The 18,497-nt window shown below is 44.3% G+C and overlaps 1 protein-coding gene across 2 annotated transcripts in view; it reads right to left on the minus strand.

Moving 5' to 3' along the window:
- Nucleotides 1-5,092: 5,092 nt before the first annotated feature.
- Nucleotides 5,093-18,497, minus strand: part of Cdk19 (cyclin dependent kinase 19) — a 128,112-nt gene continuing 114,707 nt past the window's right edge. For both annotated transcript variants that reach the window (XM_037200413.1, XM_028890230.2), the window contains 5 exons: nucleotides 13,283-13,355; nucleotides 12,646-12,743; nucleotides 11,998-12,076; nucleotides 11,104-11,370; nucleotides 5,093-9,300 (listed from right to left, as the gene is read on the minus strand). In XM_037200413.1, coding sequence (XP_037056308.1) covers nucleotides 9,172-9,300; nucleotides 11,104-11,370; nucleotides 11,998-12,076; nucleotides 12,646-12,743; nucleotides 13,283-13,355 — 646 coding nt within the window. In that variant the 3' untranslated portion in view covers nucleotides 5,093-9,171. The remainder of the gene's footprint in view (nucleotides 9,301-11,103; nucleotides 11,371-11,997; nucleotides 12,077-12,645; nucleotides 12,744-13,282; nucleotides 13,356-18,497) is intronic.

Raw genomic sequence — 18,497 nt, forward strand, 5'->3', positions numbered from 1 at the left:
TTACAGGCATATGTTTAGTAGCTATCAGTTTGGATAATTTGCATTAGTATGGATTCTTGTATATTGATACAAGTGTGAAATTATTTTTATATTCCTGTTTAAGATAATTTGCGAAGCCGGGCATTGGTGGCACACGCCTAATCCAGCATCACAGAGCAGCGATCTCTGTGAGTTCGAGCAGCTGGCAAAGTGAGCTCAGAAAGGCCAAAAACAAAGAAAAAAAAAAAAAAAAAAAAAAAAAAAAAAAAAAGATAAAAAAAAAAACTATATTTTATATGTACATACCTTCCTACTTAGTTTAAAATATTTTTATATATTGATACAAATGTAAAATTATACTTGTCATACTGTATGTTTGTTCTACTTCTGTTTAGGATATTTTGTATATTGATACAAATTAAGGATATTGTTGTCATATTGCACTATATAGTTCTACCTCTGATTTAGATAATTTTTGTATATTGTCACAAATTCGAGGTCATTGTCCTTATACTGAATATCTGTTTACAGACTATTTTTATAATGTGAAGCCTTAGTCTTTAAGCTATTTAGGTAGATAAGAATTACAGGTCAATAGTCACCCATGCTTGTCATACTTATAATCATGTTAGTTAGGTTTTCTAGATATACAGAGATATATAACAAATGGACAGGTCATCTTCAAACACTGCACAGACCTAGAGAATACGGCATTTAAATGTTTTAATAACAGAATTCTGATGACCTGAGACACGATTGCTCCTGGCAGCACCAATCTACTCCCGAGGGGATATTGGGCATCAATGACACTCCTGATACAATTTGTCTTTCCCTTTGCATAAATGGCCTGCTGGGCAAAGAACCGTTCTTGCCTCGACTGCTGACAGTAAGCATGCTGTCCAATCCAGACGAGCAGGACAAAGGGAAAAGTGTCTGCTGCACCTTGCCAAGACAGGGTAGGACAGTCTTTCAAATTTTCCTGTTTCTGAAGATGGTCTGTCAGATATTCTAGGCCTGTGGCCAAAAGTGGAGGCCCCAACACTGCAGAGAGAAGCAATGGGTGACTGTCCAGGCAGCCAGCTGCCTCTGTCATTCCTTGCATGTTTTGGAAGTCGCTTGCTTGCACTTCCTACTTGCTCAGGTAATATTATTTTCCTTCTCAAGTCTTTGATAGGGCTGAAGCCTAGATAATTATAGTTACAATACTCTCTTAGCTAAGAGCATATCAGGATCAAGATTTAGATCCTTCAGGATAGGTTATGTTATCACCTTTTTTTTTCTCCTGGATAATACTTAATAATTGTTCTTCTTGTATATAGTTTTGTATTAGGTTTAGAACCTTATTTTTAAAAAAAAAAAAGAAAGAAAAGGGGAAGTGTTGTGGGAATTCATTTCGCCAGTGGCTTTGGGGGTACAAGCCCTAGGGTGTGGCTTTCTGTCTGCGTACATGACCCCAGAGGGTGGTGAAGACCAGGTCAGGTGGCGTGAAGCAGCATGTGATTGGTCCCCAGCTTTCCAAGGACTCTGCAACTGGATTTACCATACCCTGTATTCGTGAGTGTATTTCTCCATTTCATGTCTTAATACATCCCTGACACCCCTTAAACAGACTCTCGTGGATTTTGTACATATGTAGACATGCCTGGTTTTCACATGTGTGCTCGGGGTCTGAACCCGGATCCTCACATTTGTAAAGCAAGCATTCCTAGTCACCCAGCCATCTCCCCAGCCCGGTCAGCTACCGTCTCTTGACGACTTTTATTCACTTGGCAGGGGAGTGAGTAGAGGCAGATAAAATGCAAACTAATAAAAGAAAGACACAGAACATATACACAACTGCATGTTAAACCACGCGCATCGAAGCAGACATCTCTCACAGACCATTACAAAAGACGCTTTGTAGAGGCTGAGTCATGGAGGGAGGTCAGATGGAAAAGCTTTCATAGTACTTTCAGAGCCCAGGACTTGGAAGACAGAGGGTGAGACCCTCTTCTAGTGCCTTGCAGAAGGGGAGGGGATTGCTGCAAGCTATTGAATAAAAAAAGAAGAGCCCCAGCCCAGACACCATGACACCTGCACAGAAAACATGGAGAGGCCCAGGGCTGTCGTGCATGCCCTGAGGCACGAGGGATTTTATTGTTAGAGCACTGAGTACTGTTTATCATCATAGCCTGCCACTGGTGCTAAGGAATAAATGTTTAATTTTCTAATTTAGAGACATTAAAAATGCTAATATTAGAGTCATTCATTTAAATAGAGAGGTCTCAGAGCTTGGAATACGGGAAGAGACACTCACTCACTGTAACCTGCCAAAGCTTCCAGACAACAAATAGTCCAGACATGATGTTTGCTGCAAGGGAGGGTCCATGGTCTAAGCACTAAATAAGGTGAACCCCTCCGAGCTGGAGATCTTAACTGATAGCAAAAAGTGCAAGGAAAATTCGAGTTTGAAAAAAGAAATCCCAGTCTTTCAGAAAAGCAGCTCAGAATAGGGCAGCCTTGGGGCCAGTTAATTTCCTGATCTCATGTTATTTTTTTAAGTTCCCGCTTTTTTTTTTTTTAATTGTTCTCTCTGGTCCTTCCAGCTTGTTCTGTGAGGCTGGCTCCCTTCCTGGTCCCCATACGGCTGTCACAGCGTCTCACTCATAAACGTCTAGAGGTAGGAAGGGAATGTTGCTGTGTTAATCTTAAGCTCAAAGCAAATCCTTCTTGAAACTGCCTCCCAGAAGCCTTTGCCTCCGATTATTCTGGCTGGTATGTTACACGTCCATGCTTCAATCAGTAACTTTGCCAAAAACAAAGCCATTGCTTTCCTTTTGACCAACCAATACCCATCCTCTTTTGCTACAAGAGGCTCAGCCTTCATGTGAAGGCTTGGTCACCCTGGGCAGAGTGAGTCAATGAGGCTTCAGACAGCAAAGAGAGCGACGGTGGAGGCCACAACAGTGTCTACCCTTCAATCAGCCATCTCTAAATTGCTTCCACCCATCAAAACCATTCCCTTGGTTCACATACAAACTTGGCATGGTATACGGCCCAGGATTTCAATGCAAGCAGACAAATGATGCTACTGACTGGCCACATGCAATACCTACTTTGTGTTGGGTGTGCACCGAGTCGGGTGTAAGTGCCTGAAACCTTGGAGCAGTGACCAAGTAACTGAGTCTGCTAGGGATATGATGTTCCAGTTGTCACCTAAGAGCGCTAAGGGTCTACTCAGTCCATGTTCTTTTACCCAGGTGGTTTTTAGAAAGGACGGGGAGCAAACACGTTTTCCAAGGCAAGATCTACCCTACAAGTAGCACAGGACCTGTGTTGGTTGTATGCCAACTTGACACAAGCTGGAGTCATTTCGAAAGAGAGAACCTCAATTGAGAAAACGCCCTCACCAGATCGGCTTGTGGGGCACTGTGGTAGTTTGAATGTAATTGGCCCCCATAAGCTCATAGGGAGTGGCACTATTAGGAGGTGTGGCCTTGTTGGAGGAAGTGTGTCACTGTGGGGGCGGGCTTTGAGGTTTCCTATGCTACAGACAGCGCCCAGTGTGTCGGTTGATTTCCTGTTGCTTCTGACCAAGATGTAGCTTCACCATGTCTGTCTGCATGCCACCATGTTTCCCACTATGATGATAATATACTGAACCTCTGAAACTGTAAGCAAGCCACCTCAATTAAATGTTTTCCTTGTAAGAGTTGCCATGGTCATGGTGTCTCTTCACAGCAATAGAAAGTCCTAACTAAGACAGGCATTTTTTTAATTGATGATTTATGTGGGAGGGCCCAGATACCTGTGGGTGGTGCCACCCCTGGGCCGGTAGTCCTAGAGGCTGTAAGAAAATGGGCTGAGCAAGACAGTAAGCAGCACTCCTCCATGGCCTCTCCATCAGTCCCTGCCTTATTCCAGTTCCTGTTTTGGCTTCCTCAGTAGACTGTGACCCAGAATATGTAAGTCAAATACTTCCTTTCCTCCCCAAGTTGCTTTTGGTCAGTGTTTTATCACAGCGCTAGCAACCCTAAGACAGGGCCGAATGCCCAATCAATGCCTATGGGAAACGGCCAGTCTGGATGCATGGTGTCTATTTTACAAAGAAAGAGCCGCTTTGTATTTAAGTCACTTAAAACATTCTTCACTCCATGATGCCTTTGACTACTGCAGTGACCTCAGAAGGCAGACTATATGGGCAGCCATGTCCAACAGAACACCCTTTCAAAAGGAGAATCTTGCTGCCCCACTCCATTCACAAAAATACTGTTTTCTTTATAAAATTCCTAGACATTTTTCTTCAGAGGTGTTTAGAAAGCTGTGATTTACTTTTGGGTTATCTGCAAGCCCCGTTTGGTTTTGTGACATAACTGCCCTGAACAAGAGAGTATGCTGCTGCAGCTGGGCCGGTGGTGGTGGCACACATCTGTAATTCCAGCACTCAGGAGGCAGAGGCTGGGGCATCTTTGAGTTCTAGGCTAGGATGGTCTACATAACAAGTTCCAGGACAGCCAGAGCGACATAGTAAGACCCTGACTCAAACAAAAAAACAGGCTTGTAAGAGTTCTCTGGGGACCAGTGAAAGGGTGCAGCAGGCCAAGGCACTCCCCTTGGATCCTGACAGCTGAGCTGGATCCTGGAACTCACGTGGTAGAAGAGAAGGAAGTCCTCCCTGTGCTCTAGCCTTGGGCTAGCTGGCTTTATGTAAACTTGACAGAGGCCAGTCACTTGGGAAGAAGAAACCTCCAATTGAGAAAGGGCCTCCACCAGACTGGCCTGTGGGCAAGCTTGTAGGACACATTTTCTGTGACTGATGATTGATATGGGCTCTGCCACCCCTGGGCTGGTGGGGCTGGGTTCTCAAAGAAAGCAGGCTGAGGAGAAGCAAGTCAGTAAGCAGCATTTCTCCACGGCCTCTGCATTAGTTCCTGCCTTGACTACAAGCTGTCGGATGAAATAAACATCTTCCTCCCCGAGTTGCTTTTGGTCAGGGTATTTATTTCATCACAGAAATAGGAACCTAACATAGCTCTCCATACGTGCACTATTCTGCCCATGCATGTGTGCACATGTGTGCAATACTTTTAAATTTAAAAATAGTTTTCCACATCTCAAATAAACCACACAGAAACAAAGTCAATTAAATTTTATTTCAACCAAGAATATAAAATACATGTAACTTATCGTAGCTGGAACAGTCACTTTGAGAAGGATGGCTGGGTAACTCCAGAGCGGAAGCCCTCAGTTCTGAAGAGTCAGCACATTCTGCACCCCCAGAATGGGTTACCGAGGGCAGTGGGCTTGGAGTGTACACACATCACAGCAGAGCAAGGAGAGCCATGGCAATATCTACGTCATACAGAGGGGGTGCGTGCAGAAAGGGACAGAAAAAGAGACAGGGACTTCACAAATGGGAATTACCAGAAATACAAACTAGTTTAGAAAGGACATACTGTATAACATATATAAAAAGTACTTTCAGTTGTTATTAAAAAGGACACCTCAGTCCTGGCTTTGTATAATGCTTTTAGTGTCTACCCAGACAAAGCTTTAAAAAAATTAAATAGTATTAATTTACTCACGATAGGTGATAACAGTGCATTAGGTATTTCCCGTATAACACATCCGCGTCACTCCCTCTCGGCGACAGCTTCAGAGGAATAAGCACCTCCTTGGGGACAACGCACTTTTCAAAGTCCTCAAACACTGACCTTTGGGGTTAGGATATTTATGACTATTCTTGATTATGGGGACCTAAACTGCTACATTTGATATAAAATTATTACTTGTATTGACTCCTTCAAGCCTCCATTAAGCCCCATGGCCATCCACTGCCTTCCCCATCTCCTGGGGAGCAGCACTGAGCTTGAGCCACAGCTTCCCTGCGTGTCCGCCTTAGAGGGCTACAGCTACACATTAACTCAGAAGCCAAGCAGGCTGCAAGCCTTACTCTCCAGTTCCTTTTCCCTTTAGCGACAAAAGAGCATCATTTCAGAGGCACAGAGAACAACTAGCAAGTTGTTGCACCAGGCATGAGGCAGTGAACGTGAATGCACGTGGACATCATCCCTTCCCGTCTTCAAGGTTTAGTTCATGTTAGAGTGAAATAGTGCAGAATGTCAGAATTCTAAGTTCTAAAGTCTCAAAAGCACAGATATAAAAATAGACATGTCCTTGATTTCTGCATCTCCCTTCACGGTTTACTTCATCAAAAGGATTGCTTCAGCCTCATGTTATCACCCCAGCCAAGCGACCTTACTTTAAGCTAGTCTGTCCCAAACTCCTGAATCCTTTTCCCCAGACACCTCGCCACAAAGCTACCCCTAAAAGTGACTTTTAATATAAAGAACAGAGACCTTTCAACTCAATCCTTCAATACCTCCCTAGACTCCGAGGTTCTCATAAGTTGGAGGATGCCTACGTGTCCCTAGGGGACAAAATAGTATCTAATAAATATTCAAAGAGGAATGTAATCATTTGAGGCTCACAAAGGTAAATTCTACCCTTAGGAAGATTCGCAGGTCCCACTAGAGGCCCCGCCCCATGGACTATGTATGGCCTTAATGTATGTGAAAGGCTTAGCTTCCTTTACAAAGAAAGGACGTGATGAACAAGAATCACTTCTAGGATCACTGGGCACAGGTATGCATCGCCGACCCTGAGGCAAGAAGAGAAAGCAAAGGCCCAGAACCAGTGCAGTGACGTGGAACCCAGCTGCGTATGGAAGGGAGTTTTCCGGTCATGTCCTGGAAAACACAACACCGCAAGCAACCGACAAAATCCCCTGTATCTGTCAGATTTGCCAGGACAGTCCTGTGAATGTATAGGTGCATACTGCCAGAACTGTGTATCCAGTTTGCGTACAAAGAACTGTGGGTATTTTGTTTTATCCGCAGACTGGGGCTAATGTCTTTTATCAAACGTGAGCTCACTCGAGGGCAAGAACAGAGCTTCTATTTTCATTGTGATTTCCTACAACCACTTGGTAGAATGTGCTCTGTCCACAAGGCCACCCAATTGCTGCAGAAGGCTGCTGTGAACATTTCAAATATGCATAGATGCCTTTTGTGACAGTTAATCACTGGCTTTCTCCTCAAGTGGTCAGCCACATACCTGCTCCCGATAACACTGTTTACTATAAAATTCAGAAGCATAGTTATCCAAGCGGGTTCGGAAGTAAACAAAAGGACCTTCATATCATGACATTTGTAAGTCAATCACATGGCATAAGCCATCCTACATGAGCTTATTGTCACGGGATCAGCTGTAACAAGGAATGTGTCTTGGTCTTTGTTTTTCTACCCAGCAGAGCATTGAGCCTGGGCTAAGGGAGCAGGGGCCCTGGACAGAGGTTCCAGGGCACAAGACGGAACTTTATATAGGTAGCTACATTATGCAGGAGGCTGATCCTTATTTTTAAAAATATAAGGGATAAAAATCCATGGAGCCAGTCAGAAATTCCTCCCAGTGAGCATGTCAATAACTTCCTCCTCAGTCTTGGTATGCATGTCACTATGCAATCTTTATTACTATTTATAAGCATTATTATGCAGAAATCAGTATGGTCCTGGCTGGCTACAGTATCACATCAATAGTGCAAAATGTATACTGGCTTCTAAAATCTTATTTTACTTGAATATGGACCCCAGAGTATCATAACCAGGTAGATAAGTTCACAAGAATAGTTTTTAAAAATGCATATAGTTTGCATATACAACAAGTGGCTATTTTTTCTAGCTCAAGAAACACTGAGAACAAGGCTGGTGCTGCCGGGAGCATCAGACAGAGATGGTCTCGCCCCCTGCACTACAGTGAGAGCGCTAAGCAGTGGAGCACTGGGCCTTTCCATTTCCTCTTGACTCTGGAGGGTGAGGGATTCCTTCAAAGTAGCTAAAAAAGAACTCCCCTCTAATTCGTAGATCATGGAAATGCAAATATTCACCTCATCTACTTTACACTATCTGCCCATAGTTTTTAGGCACAATTATTAAGTTTTCTCCTAGGGGCAAAAGAAAGCATTCAGTGCAATAGAAAAGATTCTTGACAGCGTTAAGTCTCAGCAACAACAGCAAAATTATGCATACGTAATACATACTTTGAACATGAATAAAACCTAAAATTTTAACATGCTTTAAAAATAGTCACTCTATGCCTAATGTAAATACAAATGGAAAACACTGTGGGTGAATTAACAGGCTTCGATTGGAGTATCCTTGATTATGTAAGAAAGTCACTCAGGCTGCCCCAGATGTGGAGAGGATGAAGAAACCAACGGCTCCTGTGGAGCAGCCAGTGCCTCCAGCGGTACCCAGGGTACCCACGGAGAAGCGTTTCCTTCGGGAAGACTCACCTTTGATCAGCATGACTCCTTTGTGAAGTCCTAGTGCAGTTAACAGTCTCTTCAGACTTCCCAGGTGGGTCCCAAAGGACCGGATTCCATCAAAGCTCTTGAAACCCCTTTTAAAGTAGACTTAGCTACATGAAGGTTAAAATTATAAATTTTAATTACTGAATATTATTCAGAATATGATGATTCTGGGAACTAAGTTCCACATGAACGATTATATAAAAACCACCAACTACTTCAGTTCTTCATGGCATAGACATGGCAGCTGCAAAGATCGACGCCGTTTTTGGTTGTGGGTACCCTCTGTCCCACACTTGTCTTTTACTAGACCTTCCCTGAAAGAGATAAATAAAAACGTAAAGTACAGTACTTTGGGACAGTAACAGTTTCTTTTTAAGACTTCCAAGAGCAAAGCAGTTAGTCTGTGAAGACTGTGTAGTGCTTTCAAAGGTGCGTTCGCCTGGTGCTGTTCCATCAGTTCATGAAGTATAAAACTATACACCATGGAACCCTGTTCCTAAAACGTTGAAGTCCTAAGAAAAGATAAATTAGAATGATTGCTACAGCGTGAGAAAGGTGCACCAGAAACTCCTCCAGAGACTGCTGAAGGACACAGAAGTGCTGGGCAGATGGAGGCTCCATCAGGGAGGTCACGGGGAAGTCATGCAGGGAGGAGGGCTGGGGACACTTCACAAGAATCTTCTTCAAGTCAACCAAGAAGAGATATTAGTCCTTCAGACACTCAGTACGCGGAGGTTTCCTCTCCAGTGCTGAGTTTTACATGGCGTCACAGTCTTCCTCCTGGGTTCTTCACGATGCAGACACAGCCCTGCTGCAGTCTGGGCCGAGCAGAGGGCAGTGGATCAGTACCGGTGGGTCTGGTGAGATGGGTGGTACTGTGCACTCTGTTGAGATGAAGCGTAGCCTAGTGCGCTCTGGGACTGGGAAGACCCCTGAACGCTGCTTTGGTAATTCAGGCGAGAACTGGAGTGCTAGAAAAAACAGGAAAGGGGGTTACTGACTGCAGAGAGGGGTGCACTCAGGACGCCAATCCAGGACAGAGATGTCAGCTACGTTCGGCTGAGGCTCCTGCTCAGCTCCACAGCAGTTGACATGTTCTGCTCGTCTGAGATAGCGGCCTGCTTAGACTACTGTGACCACCCTGGTTGGCACTGGATTTGGCTGGGCAGTGGGGAGGGTGAGCTGTACTGGTAAAGAAAGGGAGAGGGGTTTAACCTTCCCATGACTAAGATCTGACAACAAAACAATCTGGTGACTGGAAAAAGTGATATCCGTAAGATATAACTGCATACTATAATTCTCCCTTTCCTAACTAGCGGTGACTAGGAAACCATTCTTTTAAGGCAGAGTTTTCAGAGCACAAACGAGGGACACTGGGAGCCTGCCAATGAGTGAACGAGAAGGCTGTCAGGGCAGGCCAGCTAGGGATGGAGATTGTAAACTTCAGGTGATATTCAAAATGGAACTTTCTCACCAAGAAATCTTATTTCCTATCTAAAAAAAGTAAAGGAAGCAATTTACTTACATGACTGGCCTCAAGGGACAGCAGACAGACAGCTTCCAGCCTAGGCTAAACCTTGTGCTAAAACACAACTTTTTAATAATGGCAATATTTTCTTTTTCAATAGGGAAAAAATGCATATCCCTTTCTTTTCGTGTGTGTGTGTGTGTGTGTGTGTGTGTGTGTGTGTGTGTGTGTGTGTGTGTGTGTGTGTAAGGCAGGGCCCTGGAACTCTCAACAATCCACCTGCCTACAGTTTCTCAAGTGCTGAGATTCCAGGGCTGGCCACCATACCATGCTCCTCTTTTTGAAGTATTTATCATACCTGCTTATATTAAAACAGCCTAAACCCCCACCCATGGAAACTAAAAGGCACCCATGGAAACTGTTCTCCTCACAGAACAGTTCAATATAAATACAACAAGGTAATAAAAGTATATCAGAATCGAATACAAGAAAACAAAATATGGCACTGTTTTTGGGACAATGTTAAAAATGGCTTATTTTGAAGAGTGTGATAAACAAACCTGGAGGCATCTCACTCCTTACAAATCCTAGAATCCGATGTGAGCAGTCTTCCCCTTTGGTTTCCTTAACTAGTGCTACAGCTGCAATTTCCTTTTTGTCTTAACGCCAAAAAGTACTATCTAGTGTTAAAACAATTTTAGTATGACTACAATTGTTCCTGAGACCTGTTTCTCAGTCTTTATCATTTCCTGTGTCTATGTGGCCACTGACTGACTAAATAGTAAGAGCAATCTTTCTCAAGCTCTGGCTATTCTCAGGGTTCTCGATTTTGTCCAATCTGCGGTCAGCAAGGACAGAGTACCAACATTTCTTTCTTTTTTTTTTTTTTTTTTTGGTTTTTCGAGACAGGGTTTCTCTGTGTAGCTTTGCGCCTTTCCTGGAACTCACTTGGTAGCCCAGGCTGGCCTCGAACTCACAGAGATCGCCTGGCTCAGCCTCCCGAGTGCTGGGATTAAAGGCGTGCGCCACCACCGCCAGGCTCTGACATTTATTTAAGGAGCCTCCGCCTCCTTCTTTTCCCTCCCAGGAGTGTTATGATAAAAAGTCACAATAGGAAATACCTCACAATTGCACGAAATGTGATTTTAAAAAATCCTCCCTTTCCTGGAACGCCAGAAACATAACTATCTAGTTTCTATATCAGATTTTGGGGCTAAGAATTATTTAACTGTAAGAGGATTTGTTAAAAGTCAATATCCTCTTTCAAAAAACACATTCATACCAAAAAGGAGCAGTCACGAGGTACCTGATAATCTGACGGCATAACAGGGCCGCCTGAGCTTGCACCTGAAGGCCCGATCCGGGGCTTCTTGTTTGGAGGCACCTGGTTCAGGCCCGAGTCCTGGCCCGGCTGCAGCCCTGCGCCAGCCCCAGCCCCACCGGCCGCGGCTCCCCCTGCAGTGCCATTGGTCTGGGCGCTGCTCTGCGGCGGCGGTGGAGCCTGTGGCGGGGCTGCGGCCTGCTGGGGAGGGGCTGCGGCCTGCTGGTGCGGGTTCTGCTGCTGTGGCTGGTTCTTTTAGGGAAAGGGGAGAAAGATCCGAAACGTTACTGTGAAGCCACATGAATGGGAAACTCATTTCACTACCTGATACACATGTGTGACTGGTGACACACCTGCGTATAACCTGGTCCCACGGGGTGACAACCTCCAACATACATCCTTCCCGAAGATTAACACAGTGAGCCCTGAACAGCAAAGGTCTCTGAAGTTCATTTAGACCGTGAGGCATCTCCAAATTCAGCAGACATTTCAGTGGGTACCACAAGGCACATGGGAAATAGCATCACACTCCTTAAAACATCTAAGAGCCTTTTCAGTCAGGACTTTGGAAAACAGAGCAGGGGGAGTGGCTAATATAGCCCATTAACACAAAGGATGGGGTGATGCTCAGGAAAGTATAGCAGGGTGGAGAGGACACTGGGAAAAATGAGCAAGAACCGGGACTAGAATGGGCTCCTAAGACAAAACAGAAGCCCAGTTTAAACTTCAAAGTCCACCTTCAGTCTCCAAACTCCCACAAAGAGCAAAATAAACTTAAGTTACATAAAAGGTGGGCAAGTGTACAGATCAAATCATGCCCCTCAATTATCCTTCCGCTGCATTTACGCTCTGGAAGTCAGTGTTGCATGGAGCTCATACCTTCTCGCCCTTCTCTTCTGGTTCATCCTCATTAAGGAATTCTCTCTTGGGGTATGGAATCTGGCAGCCAGCAAACACACTAAAACCATTGAAAAAGAAACACATGTCACAATCTGTAATTCTATCACCTTCCTTTATAATTTTACTTTTTCTTTCTTAACTTGCATCCCATTCTTTACCATGACTGGTGTTTGCTGGACGCCTTCTGAACATCCTAATTTAAGTAGTAAGGAAGGGACAAGTCACTACCTGCCCACCCTGCCGACTGCCACTGTCACGGCTGAGGTGGGACTGCTGGACTACGGCTCGCAGTATGACACAGAACTTCGTCAGCACTACTGCAGCAGTACCAAACGAAACTGTCTTTGCATTTGCTTCAACATGAAAAAAAAAGGTGTCTAGTATTTGCAAGCCCAGAGCACAGGCTTGGAAGCGAGGTGTGGGCAGGCTGCCGGGTGCCGGGTGCATCAGTCCTCTGGTTAACCTCTGCTCTTGCTGCTTGGGCCTGAGTTGCATCTGCTCTGGCTTTCATCTAGGAAGCTGCTGTGGCCCTTTCTCTGAGGAGATGTTCTCTGTGCTCCCTGGCATTCAGCAGCATCCAACACCCTCAACATGGAGCACAGACCACGGAGAAGGAAGGGTACGTACTCCAGCGTGGGCAAGGGGTCCTCCTGAAAGTAAGGGTCCTGCAGAGCCTGCTCTGAGGTGATCCTCTTCGTTGGATCCATGGTAAGGAGTTTCTGAAGCTATAGCAAAAAATAAGAAACGTGACAGCCCATGAAAAGGTTGTTGACAGGTCACCTGCCTGACTTTTGTATTGATGTCTGACATAATTAACATCTAACACATCTTTTACACACTAATGGGCGTGCGTGTGTTTAGAGTAAGTTCTTCCACATGGGTTCCAGGGATTGGGAATCAAACCCGAGCTGTCCAGGCTTGACAACATATGTCCTTACCCACTGAACCATCTTGCTAACCCTCACATCATCTTGTACTGCTCCCTGAACAATTAGTATACTACATACATGTTTATGAAATTACCATTAAGGACCCTTAAAATTCTTTCTTTTTTCTGATACGAATCATATAAGAAATTTAAGTCTAGAAGTCAAGGATGATTCTCAATGGAATAAGATTTAATTTCTCAAGCATCCAGCAATTAATCAATCTCCCTCTCCCCCCTCCCTCTCCTTTTCAAAAGGAAGACTAGCTGGGACAGTTCTGCAGTAAACAGGACGAGAGGTGCTGTGTGAGCAGGTTTCGGTGGGGGAGAAGCACCTACCAGGAGGAAGACCTTGCTGTCAGGCTTGACCTTGTGTTTCTCCATGTACTTTAGGAGGCTACTGTTGGCGTACCTGCAAGGATAGGAGCCCATGATTTATTTGTAGTCCTAAAGGACCGTTCGAAGACAGGTTCTCTGTGCAAACCCACTACTTAACACCGACACAGTAGGAAAGAAAAGCTGTTAAACACTACATATCAGTTTTTAGTGCCAGTCATTTGGGGATGCTTATGTGTAACCATTAGAACTGAAAACACAAATAGCTTGAAATTCAGCCATTGCTCTGATGTGCACTCACATCTAAGAGACAGCTTGCTTGGTTTCTGCTTCTGAAGTAGAGTAGGTCATGCATAAAGGCAAGTGTTGTACAGCCGAGCATCATCTCCCCACCTGTGAACAGGTCTCACCAAGCTGTACAGGCCTTGAACCCCCCTTCTGTCTCAGCCTCCTGAGCAGGGAGGGTCGTAGGCCTTTGTTACCAGGCCTAGCTTAAGGGACACGTGCACACATGAGTATCAGGACATATGAGAATATTCTTACTAGCATTTCTATAATATAAGACAAACAAACAAACAACAAAACCCATCAACAAAACTCCAACCTATAAACAATCAAATGTCCACCTATTAAATGCTGAGTAAACCAACTGTTAATTTAGTCAGAGTAAATGAAATGCTATAAATACGTGAACTGAATAGGGAAGATGAATGACACCATTTACATACAGCTCGAAGAGTCATCAGACTAAGTATTAGAGATGCCTGTATGGGGTTACAAACACAATTCAGAGTATCCAGTCTTCCCTCTGAGAGGGAACAAGTAGAGAGGCGCCCAGAGATGCCGGTCCACTCAGTAACATTCTACTTCTGAGGTTAAGAGGTGAGTGTAGAGATATTCATTTGATTGTTCTAAGTATACAACATTTATATTATTTCCTAGGTATGAAATATTTAAATAGTTTTAAAATATTAAAAAATGTGCTCTACATGTATAAATCATAAACCATTATTAGTGTCTTGATGATTTCCCTGTCTTTTATTATTTATTTTTGGAGCAGAATTGGTGCTCCTGAAGATTGTTTAAATAGAGGCTGGGTGGTGGTGGCGCACACCTTTAATACCAGCGATCAGGAGGCAGAGGCAAGCGCATCTCTGTGAGTTTGAAGCCAGCTGGGTTTACATAGTAAGTTCCAGAACAGCCAGAGCTACATAGAAAAACTATGTCTCAAAAAACAAACCAAAACAAAACAAAAGCCCCAAACAAAAAAAGTATTAGAAAGGGAGGTGCCTGGGGGAAAAAAATGAGATATCTCAGAGTTATAGATGTTGATCTCAAAGGACAGTCACCTCTGCTTTACAAATGGTAAAATCAGGGGGATTTATTTTATTTTTTTTTTTTTTTTGCTTTGGATTTATAAAATTAGAACCAGTATAAAAATTTTATGTTTTTACATTTAATGTTGTCTCATTAACATTTCCTTTAGCAACAGTTCTATACATTCTATTATTCTGAGTAGCTGAACTGCCCACTGATCTGGAGCGGTTTCATCACAGCTCTGAGACGTGTGTCCTTCTGAGCTAACCCGGCACACACGGCAAGGACACGCTATTGCATGAGACACAGGGACGGCACTCGACTCTGGCTTCATCATTCCCCACTGTGCGATCCTGAACAACAGGTTAACATCTATGAAGACTTAGCTCTCATTTGAAAAAGTGGATTATCATCGTCCCCACCCTGTAAGCTTGTTCCCTACAAAGAGTGAAGAACTAAACAGTACCTTGTAACAACCCGATTTTCCTGAAACAAATTCTTGGGACGGTCAGGTCAAAGGTGCACATCTCAAGTATTTTTGTTGTTGTTTCGTTGCTGTGGACCTTTTGCTTTCCTCTTGGCAAAGTACCAGGGATCAAAGCCAGGGCCTCACACATACTAGGTAAACATTACCATGACTTACACATTCCTAACAATCAGAACATACTATTTTTTTAAATTTATACTTATTTTACATACACAAATGTATGCCTGCATGTATGTATGTGAGATACATGTCAATAGTGACCTGAGAGGTCAGAAGAGGGTGTTTGTTGGACTCCTCGGCACTGGAGTTACAGATGGTGAGTGAGCCACTACGTGTGTGCTGGGAACCTAACCTGGGTCCTCTGCAAGAGCAGCAAGTGCTCTTGTCTGCTGGGCCATCTCTCCGACCCTGCTTCTGAGATGGGATTTGCTATATTGCCCAGGCTGGCCTCAAGCCCGGTTTAGCCTCTTGGGTATCCGGGACAACAGCGCATGCTTCACAGCACCCATTCAGAAGCTACATTTGTACCAAGTCTCCAAAAGCACTCATTCTTACAGAAGAACAAGTGCCCGTTGTGTGGTGCCCTGGACAATACTTGGGTATATCAGAGCATTTATGGACAAGGTAGGTACTAGGTTTGGTAAGAGGAAGAAGCCTTATGGTTTACAGAGAAATCATTTCTCTTCCTGTCTCAGGGCGTCTCTGTCCAATCAGCTCTTTTCCTGAGTTAACACTAGATGCTAAGTTGTCTCAATCATATAAAAAAAAGCCTTGAAGTTGCCTCTCTGCTGAATTCTTGGTTGTAGCTGTTTTATTTTTTCTTAACTTTAGACTTTCTAAATTCTCCTCTTCTAGGAGCTGAACAGTTTCTAAAACAACATAAACTTTCTAAGTATTTATCAAGTTGTATTTATTTGAACATTCAGGTTTACAAAGTCAATCAACAATCTCCTTCGAATGTGTTCTTCCTTTTTTTCCGGCTTGCTGAAGACTAAATCCAAACATCTTTCCAGTGAGCAGCCTGACTCCCTCAGCCTCGCCTTGCTTTCGAATGAGCTACTTGGAGCTGACACTTTAGAACAATTACAAAAACATCTATTGCCACTCTTAGCGATTCATTTGCAAAGTATTTTGGAAATTCTTTTTCTCTGATAAAAGAAAGTTAATATTCTTTTACTTTTGAAACACTATTTTATTTGAAATAAAGTACTTTCTAGATCGCTGTTTTCAGTGTATTTTGCTTTAGTGATGTCTGCTGTTGGCTGTTGTTTTGGTTTTGAGACAGGGTCTTATGTAGACCTGGCTGGCCTGGAGCTCCACTCCGTAAGATCGGACTGCCCTGACTCAGAGATCAGCCTTCTTCAGCCTGGGATTAACGGCATGTGCCACCACACCCAGACTGAGCAGAGACAGAAACACCACAGAAAGGCCGCTGCAGGATTGTCAGCAGAGGATGCTGGGGTTCTAACTATACTGGCAAAGTTGATGGGCAGAAACAGATTCAAAGCATTTCTAGAAGAATTGAGCAGATGTTCTAATCATTTGGAATGCACAGAGGTCTGAGGACGTCAAATGCATGAGGGTGAGACAGAAGCCTCTGCCTCACAGGTCTTGGGCAGGTAGGAGTTCTGTTTCCGGCCGAGATTCCGTTGGTGGTTGTCTTAGTTAGGGTTTCTATTGCTGTGAGGAGACACCGTGACCATGGCAACTTTTATAAAGAAAAGCATTTAATTGGGGGTGGCTTACAGTTTAGAGGTTTAGTCCATTATCATCATGGTGGGACATGGCAGTGTGCAGGTGTACGTGGTGCTGGAGAGGGAGCTGAGAGTCCTGTATCTTGCAGGCAACAGGAAATGGGTGTGGCTTGGGCACATGAGACCTCAAAACCCCCACAGTGGCACACTTCCTCTAACAAGGCCAAACCCACTCCAACAAAGGCACACCTCCCAAGAGTCACCCCCTAGGAGCTTAGGGGGAACAATTACAACTACCACAGCGGTTTAGAAAGTGAATTTGAAAACTGGGGAAGTACTGAGTAATAAACACAGTTTAGTGAGCTAAGTGCTGCTTCTACCCACCAAGCACCTCTCTGGGACATGCAAGTGTACAAACTGGAAATGTTAGCTTAACTGGTGGTAACCTGAGGCCATCAAAACTGTGGGGTGTGTCAAGGAAAACGTGAAGTGACAAAGGAGGCCAGGCCAAAACCCTGCGGGTTTGGTTCTTCTAGAGGGCAGAAGGCCCTACCAAAGGCTGCGTGAGCAGGGGCCGAGATGAGCGGTGCTGTTTTCCAGTTCCCTTATGACAGCTGCTTTCGTTTCCACCAACTGTTTGTACTGAAAATCGGATGGTAAGCTGACGTGACCTTGGTTGTCAACTTGACTGCACTTTTGGAACCAACTAAAATGCAAGCCACTGGAGCACTCCTGTGAAGGGGTTTATTATCACCATTACTTTTATTTATTTCAATATGTATGAGTGTTTTCCTGCAGAGGCCAGAAGAAGGCATCAGATCCCCTGGATCTAGAGTTACAGAAGGTGTTGAGAACTGAACTAAGTCCTCTGTAAGAGCTGCCAATGCTCTTAACTGATGAAACATCTCCAATTCTTTTTTTTCTCTTTTAAAAAAATTATCCTATATGTGGGCATCTGGCTGCACATATTTCTGTGTACCATGCTCACAAAGTGCCCACTGAAGAAGGTGTAAGATCTCCTGAAACTGGAGTTACAGAGAGTTGTGAGCTGCCAAGGAGGTCCTAGGAGTGTGAGGAATTCTCTTTCTCCAATGATTTGAAACAGGAAGATGCACCCTATGTGGGCAGCATCTCTCTGGTGGCAGCCCAGATACAAAGACATGAAAGAAGAAACTGCGTTTGCCTGCTCGCCCTCACTCTTACTGGCAAGCCTGCCTATCCTGTTGCTGTTTCCTCACCAGATTTACAATCAATTTCTCTGGGATGCCAATGTAGACTGAAGATGGGTAGCTCTCCAGGAACCATCCAGTCCTTCAGTGCCAGATTGAGACTGCTGAGACATTCATCAGCCTTGTGGACCGAACCACGACCCAATTCTCAGCCTCTCCAGTATGAGACAACCAACTAAGGGTGGGACTAACTGGACTATATCCTATAAGCCAATACACACACACACACACACTCACACACACTCACACACCGGCTAGGGAAGCTGGCCTTTGCACTCCCGTCACTTCCACTCCACACACACACCTCCAGCAACTAGTTTACTCAGATCCTGGACCACATGGCTCCTCCTTGCCATCCTTCCTAGTTTCTTACGGCAGCATCTCAGTCACCAGTCATTACTCAGATACAAATAAAACCACAGCTACAGTATTGAACTGAGGCCTTCCTTATAGTAAAATTATAACTGTTTTTATTTTTTATTTTTGTGTGT

This window comes from Peromyscus leucopus, chromosome 8a, assembly GCF_004664715.2.
Source record: "Peromyscus leucopus breed LL Stock chromosome 8a, UCI_PerLeu_2.1, whole genome shotgun sequence".
NCBI lineage: Eukaryota > Metazoa > Chordata > Mammalia > Rodentia > Cricetidae > Peromyscus > Peromyscus leucopus.